This window comes from Callorhinchus milii, unplaced genomic scaffold, assembly GCF_018977255.1.
Source record: "Callorhinchus milii isolate IMCB2004 unplaced genomic scaffold, IMCB_Cmil_1.0 Scaffold10, whole genome shotgun sequence".
Taxonomy (NCBI): domain Eukaryota; kingdom Metazoa; phylum Chordata; class Chondrichthyes; order Chimaeriformes; family Callorhinchidae; genus Callorhinchus; species Callorhinchus milii.
The window spans coordinates 4775689-4795046 of NW_024704751.1; the positions used below are offsets into that span (position 1 = coordinate 4775689).

At 46.7% G+C, this 19358-nt stretch overlaps 2 protein-coding genes and 1 non-coding gene across 8 annotated transcripts in view; all 3 read right to left on the minus strand.

Moving 5' to 3' along the window:
• LOC103183362 (nuclear pore membrane glycoprotein 210-like) overlaps window positions 1–2928 on the minus strand; it is a 28762-nt gene extending 25834 nt beyond the window's left edge. Inside the window, exons 1-4 of the mRNA XM_042338558.1 lie at window positions 2756–2928; window positions 1171–1307; window positions 433–564; window positions 58–154 (exon numbers count right to left, since the gene is read on the minus strand). Coding sequence (XP_042194492.1) covers window positions 58–154; window positions 433–564; window positions 1171–1307; window positions 2756–2928 — 539 coding nt within the window. The remainder of the gene's footprint in view (window positions 1–57; window positions 155–432; window positions 565–1170; window positions 1308–2755) is intronic.
• trnav-cac lies at window positions 1720–1791 on the minus strand. Its single transcript has one exon. It is a non-coding gene; the product is annotated as a tRNA-Val (tRNA).
• Window positions 2929–7147: 4219 nt separating the features above from the next.
• On the minus strand, window positions 7148–18720 carry tlcd1 (TLC domain containing 1). 6 transcript variants are annotated; one of them, XM_007900753.2, is made up of 5 exons: window positions 18702–18720; window positions 18139–18282; window positions 15225–15307; window positions 13370–13452; window positions 7148–7642 (listed from the first exon to the last, which is right to left on the minus strand). In XM_007900753.2, exons 2-5 carry the CDS (start codon window positions 18258–18260, stop codon window positions 7253–7255), a joined length of 678 nt encoding a protein of 225 aa, XP_007898944.1. In that variant the 5' UTR covers window positions 18261–18282; window positions 18702–18720; the 3' UTR covers window positions 7148–7252. The 6 variants fall into 6 exon arrangements, with proteins under 6 accessions (XP_007898944.1, XP_007898943.1, XP_042194599.1 ...); XM_007900752.2 differs by having other exon boundaries at window positions 18706–18714; XM_042338665.1 differs by having other exon boundaries at window positions 18694–18711.
• Window positions 18721–19358: the final 638 nt, after the last annotated feature.

The window sequence follows — 19358 nt, forward strand, 5'->3', positions numbered from 1 at the left end:
TCCTAAACTATCCTTTCACCGAGTCAAGTTCAAGGTAAAGGCCAGTTGCTTTCTCACCTAATTTTACTCGGTGACTCGGTCAGAGTATCCGATTCTTCGTTCTTCACTATGCTCCACTCGAAAAAGAATCCTTCCAGGCTGCTAAAAGTGTTACCTTTGAAACAAATAGACAGGTTATCATCCCTCTTATCTTCACGGCAAATGGCGGGAGAAGAGAGAGAGAGAGGAGAGAAGCCCATAGCTCCCACTCGTAGAACTTTGGGTTCAATATTTTACATTGACAGGAAAAATGTGCAGTGAATTTGAATTCAATGTATTTGAATAGAGTATACTTCGAATTAAAGAGTAAAACTGGTGTATTCTAACCATTCGACCACATCACACACATGCTGTGAGTACATATGTTCGCTATTGGCAAGTACAGCTTCATACCTTCTTCGTCTAGAGCTCTGACTGTTAGTTTTAACAAGGAGTCATCCACGTACAGCTCCCTTGTTGTGGATAAGATTTCAATCTGACTAATAACGTCCACCATTGTGTCACAGCGCAATATCTGGCCCGTCACTGAAACAAACAAAAGGAAAATTCATCAATCAATACCTTGCAAACATCGGTCTACTGTTCATTCCCCCCACACCCCCCACTGCCCAATGCAGTACTCCATCTCCGACACTGAAAAAGTATAAGGACTCTTTTTCTAATAGCATTTATCATATCAAATATTTCACCGGGGGAAAACATGCTTTTGTTCCACGCTTTTAATTTACAAGCAAACTTAAGCAAACATCTCTCGTTTATTTTCTAGAAAAGCTTATCAATAATTTATAACCAGATACTGTCCAGATTCATGCCTGAGGGGTGGAAGGGAAATTTTGAAAATCCATTCAAATAAACAACTTTACAGTATACCCTGTGAAGCGCTTTGAGACGTCCACTCGACGTGATAAACAAATTGTATTTATATAACACCTCAAAGCACTACAACAACAACGTGCACTTATATAGCGCCCTCCACATAGGGGAGCATCTCAGAGCCCTTAACAATGGCGGAGCACTATATCGCATGTAAGGATTATTGTTATTATAATAAATACAGAACAATATTCTAAACTCTAGTCCTTAGATCATGCAATCCCTATACACAATTACCATATATATATATATATATACCTGTCTCCTCAGCAATAATTATACTGGTCAGGCGAACGGGCTGAGTTGATCGGGCAGATATCAAAGCTGCTTGGGAGCAATCGGTACCGTTCTTATACTCAGGTTCAATGGTTGCTACATCTGGTCGTGTTGAGTACCTGTAACATAGAACAGAAGCATGAGAGTCTAGCGTTGCCACACCAACAAAAACAGGAAGCTTTTCAGGTGGGACATGAAAAAGGGGAGAGAGGGGGCAGGGCAGAAGGATTGAGGGAAGAGTGTTCCAGTCTTTCGGGGCGTAGTGGCTGAGAGATGGAGCAATATCCCACAGCCTTTAATAATAATAATCCTTGAATTTGATATAGCACTTATCACGTCTTCTAGACATCTCAAAGCTCTTACAGAATATACTGTTAAGTGAATTGACTGCATTTTTGTGGGCGAAACGCGGCAGCCAATTGCGCACAGCAGCGTCCCACAAACAGTCGTGGATTGAAGTGACCAAATTATTGTTTTTTTTCTTGAGGGATTATTATCCGGCGTGTGGATTAGGGAAACTTGCCCAAGGTTTCGCCCTGCCGGGAATCGAACCCAGGTCTCTCGCTTGTGAGGCGAGCGCTCTAACCACTGAGCTACAGGACTTAACCAGTAATTCTTGAAAAAGAGAGAAAATGGTCTGGTGGACAAACTTAAAGTGATCAACGCCAATGGAGGCGATGTATCTTAAAAGCGTAAAACACTATCGTATTTTGAAACAAGGTTTAATTCTGCTGCACACACACACACAGTAGATGCTAGCTTTAGAAAGAAAAATCTGCATGTTTCATAAGGGTCAAATATTTGGAATAGTCAGCTTCAATTTAAGGTTTGTTCTCGGGGTAAGAAACATGAACCGACACCGGTCAACATTTAACAAAACACAAAATACCGCAGATGCTGGAATCTGAAAACGAAAACAGAGAGAGCCGGGAAACACTCAGCAGGTCAGGCAGCATCTGTGGAGAAAGGAAAGCGAGTCAACGTTTCGGGTCCACGACCCTTCGTCGGAACCCTTTGGAGTCCTGTAGCTCAGTGGTTAGAGCACTCGCTTTGCAAGCGAGAGACCTGAGTTCAATTCCAGGCAGAGGGCGAAACCTTGGGCAAGTTTCCTTACTCCACACAGAGCCTAATAATAATCCCTCCAAAACCAAAAACAATAATAAATTGGTCATTTTCAATCTACGACTGTTTGTGGGACATTGTGTGCGCAATTGGCTGCCGCGTTCGCCCACAAATATACAGTCAATTCACTTTACAATGTGTTCTGTGAAGCGCTTTGGGACGTCCTCCCGACGTGAAAAGCGCTCTATCAAATGCAAGGACTATTATTATTATTATTATTATTATTAGCTGCTGCCTGACCTGCTGAGTGTTTCCCAGCTCTCTGTGTTCTGGTCAATCTTAAGGCTGGTCCTTAAGAGTGGAAATCACTTTTTTTCCAAGTTCGAAATGTTTAAGGACAACGAACAGATCGGGCGGAAGGCAGAATTGAAACCACCCGGGATATTTCTTTGACCCCCCCCCACCCACCCACCCAAACCAACCCCGACAGCAAGGTTGGCCTCACCATCTGTAGCAGCCCTCGTCGGCCTCCAGGGTGAAGTTGACTTTGATGGTCGGCGAGTAAGGCAGCAGCACTTTGGGCACATTGAGCTTGGAGGCCAGCGAGCAGCCGGAGAGGAGGAGGAGGAGGAGGAGGGCGTACCAGAGGCCGGAGACCTGGGGACTGGGGGCTGCCATTGGGGGAATGGTTCTAAGCCACAGGAGATGGAGGGTGGGGGGGTGGGGGGGGGGGGAGGGCGCGGAGAGAAGTGGTGATGGGGGGGCAACTGCTACAGACTGGGGGGGGGGGGGGGGGGGGGGGTGGGTGGGTGTCCACTGTTGGGGGCGGGGGTGTGGGGAGGTTGTTGTTCACTATGACCCCTGGGTGGGGGAGGGGTGCCCGCTATGACCCCGTGCGGTGGTGGTGGTGGGGAGGGGGGGGGGGGAAGGGTGTTCACTGTGAACCCGGGGGAGGGGAGGGATGGGGAGAAAGGGTCTACTGTCACCCCCCCACTGTGTGTGTGTGTGTGTGAGGAGGGGGGGTTGAGGTGTGAGGATGGGGGGGGGGGGGAGTAAGGGGGTTCACTGGGGTTCAGCACAGGAGCTTCATGGGGGTGTTGGGGGTTTCGGTGGGTGGGGGTGTGTGGGGGGTCTTGTTCTCGGGGGGGGGCTGCAAGAAGTCGCCGAAAAAAATGCTCGGCGGCCCCTGACAACCGCACGTCAAGTCAGTCAGTCAGGTCACCACGTGCGGTTGCGGGGGCAGGCCCAGGTACCGGTTGCTATGCCAACCAGGCCTGGCGTCTCGCTGCCTCTCACTGCGCAAGCGCAACGACGACGACGTCGACGTCGACGACGCACGCAGCGCCCTCCTCTGGCGGCGCGGGGGAACTGACGGGCTGGCGGGGCGGGGCGGGGGGCGGGGTCTCCTCCTCACGTCACGTGATCTCATTCATTCATTCTCATTCAATGCATTCATTCTCTCTGAGTCACTCCACCCCACACCTCCTGGGAGGGTGTGTGTGGGGGGGGGGGGTGGGGGGGTGGGGGTCGTGATGACCCTCACAAGGTCTTACTCAGTCTTACGGTCTTGATAACTCGCGTTGAAAGAAAGATTTGGGGGTCGCCCGCCCCGCCGTGGCGGGATTGGCTGCCGCCGTTTCGCCCACGAAATACACAGTCGGTTCGCTTTCCGATGGATAATCATCGGAATGATCATAATCGTGATAGTAATCCTGGCGTTTGTAACCTGGAGCCTTAACCACCGCGCCGGCGCGGCGTCTCAAAGGCGCTTCGCAGAAATGCGCCGCCAAGTGAATTGACCGCGCGGGTGCGGCCGGAACGCGGCGGCCAATTGCGCACAGCAGAGTCGCACAATCCCGCAATATACTTCACGGTGCGTTGCTGAACTAAAAGACGGGGCAAATTTGACCCCAGGGGGACACAGTATCTCAGCCGGGGACTGTTCCCTAGAAATCTGGGAAAAGATGGTTTGAGCGCTACCTTTTTGTGGCAGTTTGTTTGTCCCGCGCCCGAGGACATCCTCCTGGCGTAAAAGGCACTGTACGGATGCAATTTGTTGTTGTTGTTGTTGTTGCTGCGGCTTATTAAAAGTGACTTCAAGAGTGAGCTGAATTTTAAATCCAAGCGTGGATTAAATATATTTCTTCTGTACGTAAAAATCACTACCTTTAGAAGCCACATCCGGTAATGTAATGAGAAAGCATTTCGCAAAAAAATGTTTTTCCCCACTGTACACGAACTCACACATGGCACAGTGATACAAATCCAAATCAAACACACTAATGAAGAATCAGTAACAATCACCAAGTCTGTTCCCCTCTCTGCCTCCTAGTCAATCACCCATTTCCCCACACCCCACCACGCCGTTCCCACCCTCTTTGGCTCCCGCAATACCAGCTCGGATACCCAGCCAGCAGTGTCGAGTGCTTTGAGAATGCCCTCCCGATGCAAGTAGGTGCTGTACGAATGTAAATGATATTGTATTGCCTCCATCTTGATTCAGTCCAACAGAAATCACGGATAACGATGCTTCACAATTATTGCCGCGTGAAGTGCTTTGAGACCTTTTGACGTGCCAGGCACTGTAAAAAGCGAGTGCGTTTTCAGCGTTGAAAAATACAAAAGCCACTGATGGTCTTGCAGTCTTGGCTGCAAAAACGTCCCTTTCTATTTTGCACTGCAATGGTGAATCATGAGAGGTCAGGAACCTATTGGAAGAGGAGCCAGAGAATCACTGGCAGTGGAACGGGCACAGACAAAGCTCAACAGATTTCCCATTGCTCTTGATGGGGTACCCCTCCCCACCCGCTGAGGATTATTCTTTTGTTCTGCTCCACTTTGTGTTGTTCGGACGACCCCAGCAGGAATGTTTGGCTTGCAAGGCCAAAATTTCCTGTCTCAAAAAATCCGGAGCCATTTGGAACATCAAAGGGAGCGAGGGCAAGGCAAACCTCGTACTAGGTACTGGGCAGGTTGTTTCTGACGCTGAGCAGTGTATAAATTGTTCCAGATTACATAACAACTTGGATTTATATAGCGCCCTCCACGCCGGACGGCGTCTCAGAGCGCTTTACAGTAACGGATCCCGGGACTGAGCCAGGGGGAGGAGGGGGTGGGGGAAGGTGACCAAAGGTGCGGTCGAAAAGAAAGGTCTTCAGCAGAGACCTGAAAATGGGAAGGGAGGGAGCGAGACGAAGGGAGTGAGGAAGGGAGTTCCAGAGCCTCGGGACATATTGGCTGAAGGCACGGCCGCCGAGGGTGGAGCAGAGGACTCGGGGGACGAGGTCAGACCCGGAGGAACGAAGGCAACGGGTACTGTTTTGAGGAAAAAAATAATACGCTCCCAATGGCCTTGTACTTCTGCTCTGACACTGGCATTCTGTCTGAAGCAATGGTGTCGCTATGGTAACAACTAACGCTGCTCTAAGATGTCAAAGCACAAAGCACTTTTCTTGCATGAAGACAAGAAAAGTGCCTTTGAAGACAACTAATAAGAGAGCTTGAAGCAAGCTGCCCTGCAAAGTGTCCAGCATTGAAAATGGCTGCTGCCCTTAACTCGCAGTCTGGTCCTACAGAATTAAGAACAATAATAGTCCGTGCATTTGATACAGCGTTTCACAGAAGTCAGTGTAAAGTGTAGTGACTGTGTATTTGGTAGGTAAAAGTGGCAGCCAATTTGCGCACAGCGATGTCCCCCCCCCCACACACGCAGACATGAGGCAGATGATTAATTTCTCTATGGGACGGGTGGGTGGCGGCTGTGGCCCAGGACACTGGGAGAAACTCCTTTCCCCTTTTGAAAAATATTACAATTACTGTTTATGCCAACAGCTGTGTTGTGTTTCTCGAGATGTTCATTTGAGTTGTTCTAAAAAGCACAATATACACTTCCCAGGAGATTCTGTGAAGCGCTTTGAGCCATCTCAACAACGCGATAAGGCGTTATATCAAAAGCAAGGATTATTATTATTATTAATAAAGGATGAAGCAGATGAGCTCCTTTTACAATGTCAACCTCGACTCTGACAAACAAACTACAACAAATTACATTTGTGTAGCGTCATTCGTGTCGGGAAAACGCTGACATGACATGCAGTAATGTAAGGTTTTGGCATCGCAGGAACCAAACATATAAAATACATTATGTGGCAAAGGTTGACACTGTATACAGCACAACTAAACATGCAGGGCTCTAATTTCCACACAAAATGTTGTGACCCTTTTCAATACGACTTATTGGGAAAAAACATTTCAGTTCTGGCAAAAATACAACAGCCTCTTCCGACACACATATACACTGTCCTTGTACGCTTCAGTACTACAACTTGAATTTACACAGGATAACACCTCAGAGGTGCTTTACAATGGCGTGGGGTTAGACGCTGAACAAGGGAGAGGGGGAGTTGGCCGTAAACTCGGTTGAAGAGGTAGGAACTGAAATGGTACTTAAAGGCGCAAAGAAAGGATTGAGGCAGGGGGTTAGATACATTACGACTTGCTCAAACTTTGTCCTACTGGATTATGCTACCATCAGGGTTCCTTTATTTCTGTGTTATAGCCTCGTATTACGTTCCCCACCCTTCCTTTTTTATTTGCAGTGTTATCGCACGACAAGACATTATCACGCAGGTTTATAGCACCGCAATTTAGATTATGGCACTCATTCTAATTTTATTTACAATTTTAGCCTCGGACAATCTCGGTTAATAAAAAAAACACACACACAAGACACGTTAGAAACTGGTTGGCACTGTTCGTCGTCTCACTGCAGGAGCCTCCACCAAATGCATTAAAGCTCACAATGAAGACAAAAGGCAACCGCAAATAGACGGTGTTAAAAGTTTAGGATAGTTACTGTGCTCCAAGTCTGTGGGGGATGGGGTGGTTGGGGGTTGGGGGGGGGGGGGGTGGGTGTGAGTAGTGCATTCAGTGCAACTCTTCTAGGTTCTGTACAGCAGTTTTGGATCAAGTCAGTGCTTTTCGTTGAGCGCACTGAGCTCTCTCATTCGTCCACAAACTTCAGGTTGCTGCCGTTGTACAGGTGGTGCTTGGGTTTCCTGAAGAAATCCGTGCGGATCAGGCGGTAGAAGTAAATGGAGATCATTATGTTCATCAAATTCAAGGCCAGGCTGAAGTAGCCGGAGTGCGGGAGAGTGCTCATGTTCCTCATGACGTACCAGGTCAGGTATAGCTGGGCTGAGAGCCGGAACACCACGTAGGTGAAGGCGTTGATGTACTTGTTCCAGTGGTAGAGTTGCGAGGTCTGAGCGTTCATCAGCTTGAGGAGGAGACGGGTGTGTAGGAAGATGCTGTTTATCTCAACAAACAGAGCCACCACAGCTCCAGCGATGTAGCGGTTGGTGAGCACTGTGTACAGAAAGGTGGAAATTACCTGGAAAGAGAGAGAGAGAGAGAGGGAGAGAAGGCACTTAGACAGAATGTTCTTATTTTAGCTTTCGTTGGTGTTCCTATTTAACTGCCCCCTTTGCAAAGACATATTTGTCCCCTTCCCTTCCTTGTGTGGTGTGTGCGGAATAGGAGCAAAGCCACCACAATCTTGGGCTCGCGTTCAATTGGGTCACTATTCGCCCTGATGCCTGGGGACACGGTTGTTCTCCAACAGTAAACATTTACTTTAAGTCTCTGGTGTGTTACAACACAGCAGCCTGGCCGACAGCCTTTCCCGACCACGGGTTTGAGTGACGTTTTCGCCCACTGCCCACTGCCGTTCCTCGGGTCAAAAGATTTAAAAACCCACAGAAACGGGGGACAGTACCAAAAATCGCTAGACAGTGCCATGGATGTCGTTGGNTTTTTTTTTCTTTCCGTGTCACAAAAACCCAAACCACGAGTTGCCTTTTAGAACGAATTTGGCAATTAAGGCAACGGCTGATTTGGTGGCCAGTCGACCCGACCAGGGTGGTCTGACAATCTGAGTTACTCGGGTTCAGGAGCAGCCGAACAATGGGGGCAGTGTCACACTCCAGCAGAGACAGTTATGAGTTATGTCCCACAGACAGTGCAGCTCTGTACCAACGTCCTATTCATCTGTGAAGCCCCAGCCTCGTCATGCAGCTGGGTTCCACAGAGGCGCAATTCAGTCAAGCGCCGGGCGCACAAAGTGCAACATTTAAAAAGTGTCCTTCCGCCTGCTCGCTCCACTTTTCGCGACGTCGCACTGTCACTGGTGAAATTGATCGATCGATCGATCAATCAGCCTCGTGTTTGACGTGGCACCTTGTAACGTCTCAAAGCGCTTCGCTGGATTTACTGTGAAGACCAGTGGCTGTGTAATTGTCGGGTGGGTTGGATGATGCCTACATATGCCTACTTCAGACCAGCTCCTGTTTTATCTGTAGAACTCAGAATAATGGCTGGAATTCCAGCGATCACAGTTATTGGCAATGAGGCAATGCGTCTCCTTCCATCCACTGTGTGCTGCTTTTGTTTTTAAAATGATAAAAGAACAGCCTAAAATGAAATCCGATTATTTATTTATTCCGCATTTATCTATCACCGATGTCTTCTCTTTCGTGTTCAACAATATCATGAGCAAAGTGCAGACTTTGAATTGTACTGAGGGGGTCCTGTATCATCATCAATAAATAGACAGAATAGGCAGAAGAAATTAGTGCCTTTTGTTTTGGAAAGAAACAACGAAAGTTTCTGACAGCAATCTTTTTTTTAAAAAAAAGACCTCTTTCAAACAATCCAGTTCAACCAGTCCATATTAAAGCCTGATTCATGTGACTTTGCTCCGTGCAAAAATGCCTGCCACGTCAGCTTGCAGAAACAGCAGACACATGTGGTAGGAATTACTGAGGAGAGCTTTGAGATGTTACGATGTTATAGGCGTTGTAGAAAGCCAAGTTCTTTCAGAGGAAAGCCAGGAAGCCTGAGAGGCAGGCCCAGTCGGACTATTGTCATTAAAGCTTTATCTTTATGGTCGTTACTGCCTGGAGCAACTCTTGCCTTTTAGGAAGCTCGCTTGTTAGCTAACCGCCTTGCCCAGGGTTCTGCACGTTTTAGTATCTTCTTAGTCGCTAATTTGCAAGCTGGTACCAGGCCTCCCGACTCGCCCGCAAACGCACTGCCACTGCCCTCGACGGAAAAACTTTGCAACAGGACAGGGACAGAGGAAAACAGGAGTGAGCCATTCAGCCCCTTTGAAGTTGTCCCACCCGGTTATTGTCAGCCTGGCGCAGTGGTAGCGCTCTCGGCTCCGAATCAGAAGGTTGTGGGTTCAAGCCCCCAAGTCAGGACTTTGGAACCAAATCGTCTAAGATGACACTCCAGTGCAGTGCCGGGGGATGCGCTACATTGGTCGGGGGTGCCATCCTTCGGATGAGACGTTAAACCGAGGTCCCGCCTGCCTGTTAAAGATCCCATGGCGCTATTCAAAAAAGAGTTTCCCCCGATGTCCTGGCCAACAATCCCCCAAATAAAATTGGTCACTCACTCCGTGACCGTTTGTGGGACATTGCTGTGTACAATTGGCTGCCACGTTTCGCCCACAAGATACAGTATATCCTGTGAAGTTTTTTGAGACGTCAAGGTTTTGGTGGATCTGTTAATCACATTGCCTCACCCTTTCGCCATACCACTTATTACCTTTACCACTCAAGTATCCCTCCCACTCTATTCGGAACGTCCCTATTGATCCTGTAGCTCAGTGGTTAGAGCACTCGCTTTGCAAGCGAGAGACCTGGGTTCAATTCCAGGCAGGGCGAAACCTTGGGCAAGTTTCCTTACTCCACACAGAGCCTAATAATAATCCCTCCAAAACCAAAAACAAAAATAAATTGGTCATTTTCAATCCACGACTGTTTGTGGGACATTGCTGTGCGCAATTGGCTGCCGCGTTCGCCCACAAATATACAGTCAATTCACTTTACAGTGTGTTCTGTGAAGCGCTTTGGGATGTCCTCCCGACGTGAAAAGCGCTATATCAAATGCAAGGATTATTATTATTATATTATTATTATTATTCTTTAGATTTCTAGTGGAAGTATTCCCACATCTTCACAAGCTCCTATGTGAATAAATCGTTCTTGACCTCAGTGCTAACTGACTTGGTTCTGATTTTAAGGCGGATGCCCCCTTGTTAAAGATCCCTCTAACAGAGGACAGAATCATTCACCAGCTAACCTACCAATTTGTTTCGTCACGTTGAATATCTCAATGAAATCACCCCTGAACCTCCGATGATGAGGCTCTACATCAAATGCAAGGATGATTATTATAACCTCTATATAAGAAACATAGACTAACCTGAAGCAAACAGCAAACACAAAGTACATCCCACCCAAATGACAGTGCACAAATAAGTCAACGTCTAGACTCAAAGTCTCATTTTCAAAACAGTTTTGCAATGGATCAAGTTCACAGTTAGTACACTGTCCCAGTTAACAATCTTCCAGATAATTTGATCATTCACTTCATGGTTGTTTATGGGTCTTGGCAGTCACCAAACATGCTGCCGTGTTTGCCAGCAAGTAAATCAACAACTTACATTTATACAGTGTCCTTCACTTAGGAAAATGCCTTGGGGCTGTTTACAAAGACAGGGTTGGACAACAAGCAAGGGAGTGGGGTGAGGTGGGGGGTGGACGATACGCACTGTTGAAGAAATAGGTGGGACTTAAAAACAAATAACAGAGCAGTGAAACAGAGAGGTAGAAAGAGGGGGTTTCTAATGGTTGAAGCAATAGTAGCAGGACACAGATAGGGGAGATGTGCAGTAAGGCTCTGTAAACTGAGAGGAGGGGACTAACAGTGAAGCAGGTTAGGAGAAGATCAGAGACATGAAGGTGCTATTCCAGTGGGAAATAGCAAGCTAGAGGAGCCTGGTGAAGACTGGGTGATGGGTTAGTGGCGTTTGGTGTGTTTTAGGATGGGGGCGATGGAATTTGGGATTAGTTAGAGTTTATGGATGGTGAAGCTAGGGAGACGGGCGAGTAGTGCATTCTAGGTAGGAGATACCAAAGGCATTTCGGCAACATTTGGAGAGAGACAGAGGCGGAGGTGAGCATTGTGGCAGCAGTGAAGAAAAGCCATTTTAATCAGAGACTGAATCCTCTGTTCACTTCACTTGACAACAATTACCCCTGTAATCAGTAAATTCCAGTCACACCCTGCAGCTGTATAAAGTTCTGCTAAACAAGTACCCGACCTAGCAACAAATAGTTACTGAGGTATAATCTTACTTTCATGACCCAGTTTTAATTTCATGCATCTCTAATCCTACTAGGACTTTTGCCTCTGTGTCAGAAAGTTGTGGGTTCAAGCCCCTTGAACATTACCCCCGGGTTGTCGGGAGAGCACTACAGAGAAGGGAGTTTCTCCCGGTGTCCTGGCAAACAATCCTCTACAGTACGTTAATCAACCAGTCACCTCTTGGCAGTTTGTGGAACCTTGTTGGCACATACAGTTAATTCCCTTTACAGTATATTCTGTGAAGCACTTTGAGACGTCTCGAAGACGTGATAAGGCGCTATATCAAGCCCCAGGATTATTATTATTATTATCATCATCATCAAAAGGCTGTCACCTTTGCCAACAAAAGAACAATCACGTTTGTGGTGTTTGTAGGTGTTTCAATATTATAAGACGTTATAAAAGTGGGACTTCTTTTTGAAATGCTCGCTTAAACTCGTTCTTTTGCTAAGAGTGACACTCGTAAGACACTGCCTGACCTTACACAGCGTCTTGCTGTGTGTAAATGAAACCCTCTGTTCTTCTAGACAATGAGAGAAGTAAGTGCGGGTCAGAATTCTTGCAATAATACAAAGGGCGTCGATCCTAAATCAGTCTTTTCATTTAATTTTCGGCTCACGAAGCAAAATGGGTTTAGTGTTCTTCAGCAATCTCTGGAGTCTTGCTGAAGGCAGATTGCTATTCTGCATCTCTCTCCACAGTTTGCTTGGTTAGTAATTTTCTGGCATCCAGTGGGTTTAACATTAACCCATGTGCCAGCGTCAGGATGACAAATTGTTAGCGTCTCAGCCAGCACAAAATGAAAACCACGATAAAAGCCATTGGTTGGAACCGTGACGTTTTTAATAACAATCGTACAATAATAATCCCCGGGTTTCATATCACGTCGTTGAGACTTCTCAAAGTGCTTCACTTGGGAACATAGGAACAGGAGTAGGCCATTCAGCCCCTCGAGCATGTTCCGCCATTCTATTTAGATCATGGCTGATCTGTACCTCAACTCCAATGACTCTCCTTTGCCCCATATCCATTGACACCCTGACCTAACAAAAATCTATCCACTTCAGTCTTGAAAATTTTAATGGATCCAACATCCAAAGCCTTTTGGGGAGAGAAAAAGAGTTCCGGATTCCCACTAAACTTTCCTGATTTCACTCCTAAATGGCCTAGCCCTAATTTTTAAGATTATGCCCCCTTCTGGATTCCCCCCCCCCCCACCAGAGGAAATAGTTTAGGAAAGAGGTTCACAGGGTATACTATAAAGTGGAGTGACTGTGCATTTTGTGGGCATTTAGAAAACATCACCAGGGCGCACATTGCTGTTGCTGTATTAGCCGTACGTGACATTATCTGCAATGCATTCAACACATTATATACACACACACAACAGGGCTGTAACACGCGAGGATTCACAGCAGAGCTCTCAAACTGCACGCTTGCATTTGATGTAGCAACTTATCACGTCATCGGAACATCTCAAAGCTCTTCACAGGATTTACTCTAAAGTGTAGTGACTATGCATTTAGTAGGCAAACGCAGCAACCAATATACACACAGCGACATTGCCACAAGCAGCCATTAAGTGAATTTACCTGGTGGAATGTTGCCCACGGCACTGGGACAAACTCTCTTCTCTTTTGGAATAATATCACAGCTTTTATTTTATTAACGTTCCCTTGAACAGGACGGGTGAGATCTGAGTTTTAACGCCTCGACTGAAAGGACGGCACCTCTGACAATGCAGTATTCCCCCCAGGACTGCACTGGAGTGCAGACTAGACATGAGGTCCTGATTTGAACCCACAACCTTCTGACTCAGAAGCAAGAGTGTCGCCATCTAAACCAGGCTGACACAACACATGGAGGGATAAAGTGTAGATTACTGAATCTAAAATATAATTACCACCAGGTGATGCACAAGGAACTCCCACGATGCCCTGGACTGACCACTCAAGATAATATCAGCCACATCTTGGACAAAATAACCTGAAAGCGAAGGAATATCGGATGAACAAAAATGGTTTAAAAAAAGTCACAGAGTTAGCAGAGTTACGCCATTGGTTTATGTGATCAAATCTGGTTCTACTAATTCGTCCACAAAATACACAGTCAATTCACTTTACAGCATTTTCTGTGAAGCGCTTTGAGACGTCTCGAAGACATGGTAAAGCGCTATATCAAATGCAAGGATTATTATTATTATTAATAATAGAACAATGCTTTTTTTTTAGAAAAAAGGACCCTGTACAGCGAGAGCACTCAGAAGATCCTATTGACTGAGATGAATGGAACAGCAATAATAATAAACCTCGCATTTGAGATAACGTCTTATCACGTCGTTGAGACTTCTCAAAGCGCTTCACAGAATATACTGTAAATGGGGTGACTGTGTATTTTGTGGGCGAAACGAGGAGGTCAATTGCGCACAGCAGTGTCCCACAAAGTCATGGATTGAGTGACTAAATTATTTTATTTTTGGGGGGGGAGGGGGGAAGGGATTATTATAACCTGGGAAGCCATCCGCCAATCGACTAACGGGGTTTTTACTTGCTATTAGGTAAACAGTAAGGTTGTGGTTGGTGCTTGTTAACTGGTATTTGCCCCCAAACAGCCTGATCTCAAAGCCAAGGGCTCGGGTGGGGTACAAAGCAGGGTTACAGCTCTTAATCACTCTTCGGTGAGCTATGTATAGATGTTGACGGCAGGGCAGGGTGCTATTTCACTGCTACGCCCCAACATTAACAAAGGAACGATTAACCATGTGGCCAAGACTCGACCTGCACCAGAGGCTTGCAAACCCAAATTGTGTTGAATTATTTTTCGAATTGGTCTGAACAAGCATCACTTTAAACACAAAGTTCTTGCTCCAGTTCGTCAGGGAACCTGCAATCAAATCTGTTCCTACTGCAGCCAATTCATTTTTTTTTGCAGTTAATTTTGAATCACCGCATGTTGCCAAACCACAGGGTATAAACCACCAGGTAAAGCCGTCCCTCTCCCCACCCCCACCAAAACAATCCTGAAAGGAATGCCACAAAGCCAGTGTTGCAACTGTTGTATTGTTCGCCGATAATAACGTATTGCTGTCTGGGAAAAAAACGTTGGACACGGGCGTGAAAACTCATGCTGAAACTGACTCTTCAAATGAATTATCACTGTGGTTTGAAAGCAAAGGCAGCAAACTTAAGAGAGAACAGTCAATACAGCAGCAGATGAAGGTCCCTATTCCACTGTAATAATACTTTACTTCAAAACCCTTAATTTAAAATGTAAGGATTATTATGGCGTGACAGGCACTCAGTGTGCACGCGCAGATACCCCACTTAAGACCATTGCCTTTAAAACTCAAATCCGGGCAGATTTTAGGAACATCATTAAATACAGTCTGAATTTGAAAGCCGTTTTTTCCCCGTGGTGTTTTTTTTTAAAAGAAAGACAATTCGTCTTAAAGGTAAGAGCAGGAAAACATTCTGGCCTCCTTCGGTGTTTTGTAAGCATTTGTCTACAACTCCTACCCCCCCTCCCCACACACACAGTCACTGCACTTTACAGTATATCCAGTGAAATATCCTCGCGATGTGAAAACCTCTGTACTGATTACAAGGACCATTATTGATCATGAACTATCCCCTGTTCAATATCAGCTAAAGTGAGCTTTACACTACACCGACAGTCAGTCTCAAGCATCAATTAAATAAATGTTTTTTAATGTAATCTCAGATGACGTTATTTTATTCAATAGAAACTGAGAGTCTCACCTGTGGAAGTGCAGACAAGCATGTGAGAAAGTGAGTTATAGGCCGTCTGAATTTCAGTCAACAATTCAGGAGACAGGTATACACTGTAAAAGAGGGAAGAAAAAGAAATTTTACACCTCGTCTTATGGAAACATTGCTGCATAGCATTACAGTAGTGTCATGATCAGCGACAAAACACACAGTCACTACCCGTAAAATCATGTGAAGCACTTTGAGACGTCCCCTCGACGTGAAAGAGCGCTGTATTAAACGCAAGGACCATTATTTTATTTCAGATATACACGAGTAAACTGGAGTGACTTATTTCGTAGGTAAACTCTGGAGCCAATTTGTGAACAGCAACATCCCACAAAATAGGTCTCTGCCACTTTCCCTACTTAAGATGACTGCTAGATAATGCATTGGAACAGCTTTGGGTGAATTATTCTTTGCAATTCCTGCGTGTGTGATTTTGGCCTCTGCTTTGTTGGCAATCTAGATTGGTGAGGATCTGAATCCAGTTCAAGATCCTGGTCCTCACCTACAAAGTCCTCCATGGCCTCGCCCCACCCTACCTCTGCGACCTCCTAACCCCCTACCAACCCGCCGGTTCCCTCCGCTCAGCCGGCTCTGGCCTACTCCACGTCCCCCGACCCACCCGCCCCACCATTGGCGGGAGAGCCTTCAGCCACTCTGCCCCCAACCTCTGGAATTCCATTCCCCAATCACTCCGCCTCGCCCGCTCCTTCGCCTCCTTCAAGTCCTGCCTCAAGACCCTCCTCTGCGACCATGTCATCAGTCACCCACTCCCCTCCGACCATGTCATCAGTCACCGCCTCCGACCATGTCATCAGTCACCCCCTCCCCTCCCTGACCCCAGCTCGGGTCTGAAATGCTGTACACTGGCCAGCGCCTCGAGACATCCTCCCGACGTGAAAGGCGCTATACAACTGTATTCCTGTTGTTATCCGAGGGATTGTTTGCCAGAGGACACATGGAGAAACTCCCTTTTCCTCTTGAGTAGTGTAGTGGGATGTTTAATGTCCACTTGAACAGGCAGACGGGATCTCGGTTTAAATTCTCATCCAAAAGCACGGCACTTCCGCCAAGTGCAGTGCTCTTGCCCTGGAGTGTCAACCTCGACTGTGAATTCAAAGTCTCGACACGGGGCTGAAACCCCCCAATCTTCTGACTCAGAGACGAGAGTTCTAGCAACTGATGAGTCACAGTATATTAGCGAGGAAAGGGTGGGGGGGGGTTGGAAAAACTATTCCTAATTCACACTTGACATCAACAACTTGCGCTTACATAGTACTTTTCATATAAGATAACATCTCAACGATATTAGCAGCCATTGCATTTGACACAGCGCCTATGACATTAAAGCACTTCACATTAATTACTATGAAGTAGAGTGACTGTGCATTTGTCGGCAAGGGTAGCAGCAAATTTGTGCACAAGCAGGAGGTAAATAACCAATTTCATTTAACTGGAGGATCGTTGACCAGGGTCGCTGTTTCTCATCAACCCCCCCCCACCCCACCTTGTGCCTAATGCTCTCAGAATTAGGTAAGTAAACTTCATCCCTGCAGGGAGAGAGTTTGTATAGAGGAATTTCCATGTGTGGGTGGCACGTCATACTCTCTGGTCTGGTTTGGATATTCTTTTAAGAGCGGTGATGGGATTCTGCATGTGTCAGACAACCGGGTGACTGAAACATAGGAACATAGGGAAAGAGGGAGAGAGAGAGAGAGAGATTCACAACTAATGGGTGAACGGCACCTCCGACAATTCAACCCGATGAGCCAGGTTACCATCGTGCAGTGACCAGACACGGTTGAGCACAAAGGAATAAACAAAGGTATGACTAATCTTGTGAGAGTTTTTTTTTAAAGTTTTTTTTCGTGTGCGCAAAGGCAGGGAGGGGCACCAGGCAAAGGGATTTGAGGGCGTGGGGAAGAGAGGTCCAGAGAGCAACAGCCTTTTTACGGGTCAATGCCCCGAGATCAGGAGGCGACCTCTTTGGTTCGCAAAATCCTAAGGAGTGATCTCAGGGCACAAGTATTTCACATGAATGGGTGGTGGTGGGTGGGGGAGGAGGGAATGATGGAGAGATCAAACAGCTCACACTAAAGGGGGAGGGGGACACAAAGGGGGAGGGGGGGATGCAAACCACAAGAGCTGGGATGAGCCTGTGAGAAAGTTTCTTAAAAGTTTTTTTTAAAAAAAGGAGTTAAACAAGAGTTAAACAAGAGAAAAGAAGGTGTTGGGTGGGTGGGTGACCTCCCTAACCAGTTAATGAACTCACCACTTGCTGAACCAGTTACCCAATTAACCAGACATTTAACGAACTGACTGGTATTTATTTTATTGTGTGTGGGGTGGGTGGGTGGATAGCTCTCCCAACAAGTCCCCCTCCATCCCCATCCCCCCTCCATCCCCATATCCCCATCCCCCCCCCTCCATCCCCATCCCATCCCCCCCTCCATCCCCCCATCCATCCCATCCCCCCATCCATCCCATCCCCAGAGACCCCCAGAGCTGGTGGAACAGTTACATGAGATAACTCCTTAACCAATTTAATTAGTGAGTGAGTGAATGAGTTGGTTAGTTAGTGAGTGAGTTGGTTAGTTAGTGAGTGAGTGAGTTGGTTAGTGAGTGAGTGAGTGAGTTAGTGAGTTGGTTAGTTAGTGAGTGAGTTGGTTAGTTAGTGAGTGAGTTGGTCAGTGAGTGAGTTGGTTAGTTAGTGAGTGAGTGAGTTGGTTAGTTAGTGAGTGAGTGAGTTGGTTAGTTAGTGAGTGAGTGAGTTGGTTAGTGAGTGAGTTAGTTAGTGAGTGAGTGAGTTGGTTAGTGAGTGAGTTGGTTAGTTAGTTAATTAACGTACAGCGCAGTCAAGAGAGGACGTGGTGGGGGGGAGAGCGACGATAGACATTACCACAGCAGAGCCCAAGGTCCGGTGATCAGTGAGTGCATCACAGACACATTGAGGTTCGTCCATCGCCACGACTTGACCTCGTCCCGTTGGACCGGTCCGGGCAGCGGAGAGAAGGTCCTCATCACCACCCGAGCGGCCCCGAAACTGGCAGCGGAGAAGAGGACATAAGGGATGGGGTAGTCCAGAGAGATCATAGCAGAGAGAGAGAGAGAGAGAGACACAGAGAGAGGGACACAGAGAGAGAGACACAGAGAGAGAGACTCAGAGAGAGGGACACAGAGAGAGAGAGACACAGAGAGAGGGACACAGAGAGAGAGGGACAAGAGAGAGAGGGACACAGAGAGAGAGGGACACAGAGAGAGAGAGAGACAGAGAGAGAGAGACACAGAGAGAGAGAGACAGAGAGAGAGAGACACAGAGAGAGGAGAGAGAGACACAGAGAGAGAGAGAGAGTGGACCTTTTCCTCTCTTACACACTCACTCACTCACTCCCACTATTGGGAGGAGAGAGAGAGAGAGAGAGACAGAGAGAGAGTGGACCTTTTCCTCTCTTACACACTCACTCACTCACTCACTCCCACTATTGGGAGGAGAGAGAGAGAGAGAGAGAGGGAGAGAGGATGGAAACGCCTTCATCAATCAGCTGGGATGTAAATTCACTCTTTTTTTTCTCTCTCTCTCTCTTTCTTTCTTTCCTTCTGTTTCTCTTTCCTGCTCTTTCTTTTTCTCTCTCTCTCTCCTTTCTCTCTTTCTCTTTCTTTCTCTCTCCTTTCTCTCTTTCCCTTTCTTTCTCTCTTTCCCTTTCTTTCTCTCTTTCTTTCTCTCTTTCTCCCTTTCTTTCTCTCTTTCTCTTTTCCTCTCTTTCTCTTTTCCTCTCTTTCTCTTTCCCTTTTCTTCTCTTTCTCTTTCCCTTTTCTTCTCTTTCTCTTTCCCTTTTCTTCTCTTTCTCTTTCCCTTTTCTTCTTTCCCTTTTCTTCTTTCCCTTTTCTTCTTTCCCTTTTCTTCTTTCCCTTTTCTTCTTTCCCTCTTTCCCTCTCTTTCTCTTTCCCTCTCTTTCTCTTTCCCTTTCCCTCTTTTCCTCTCTCTTTCCCTTTCTCTTTTCCTCTCTCTCTCTCTCTCTCTCTGACTGGCAGCTCAGACTGGTTTGAAACTCCAGCCCACGTATGGAATGCATTACAGCGAAATTTTATTCATGAGCTTAGAAAGTTTGAACTGGTCAG

Excerpts from the sequence above, each read along its gene's own strand:
- tlcd1 (XM_007900751.2), bottom strand. The coding sequence starts at position 18,332 with ATGATCTCTCTGGACTACCCCATCCCTTATGTCCTCTTCTCCGCTGCC. Across the intron at positions 13,453-15,224 it reads GCTTGTCTGCACTTCCACAG|GTTATTTTGTCCAAGATGTG; the intron begins GTGAGACTCTCA and ends CTTCGCTTTCAG. Across the intron at positions 7,643-13,369 it reads TCCTTGTGCATCACCTGGTG|GTAATTTCCACCTTTCTGTA; the intron begins GTAATTATATTT and ends CTCTCTTTCCAG.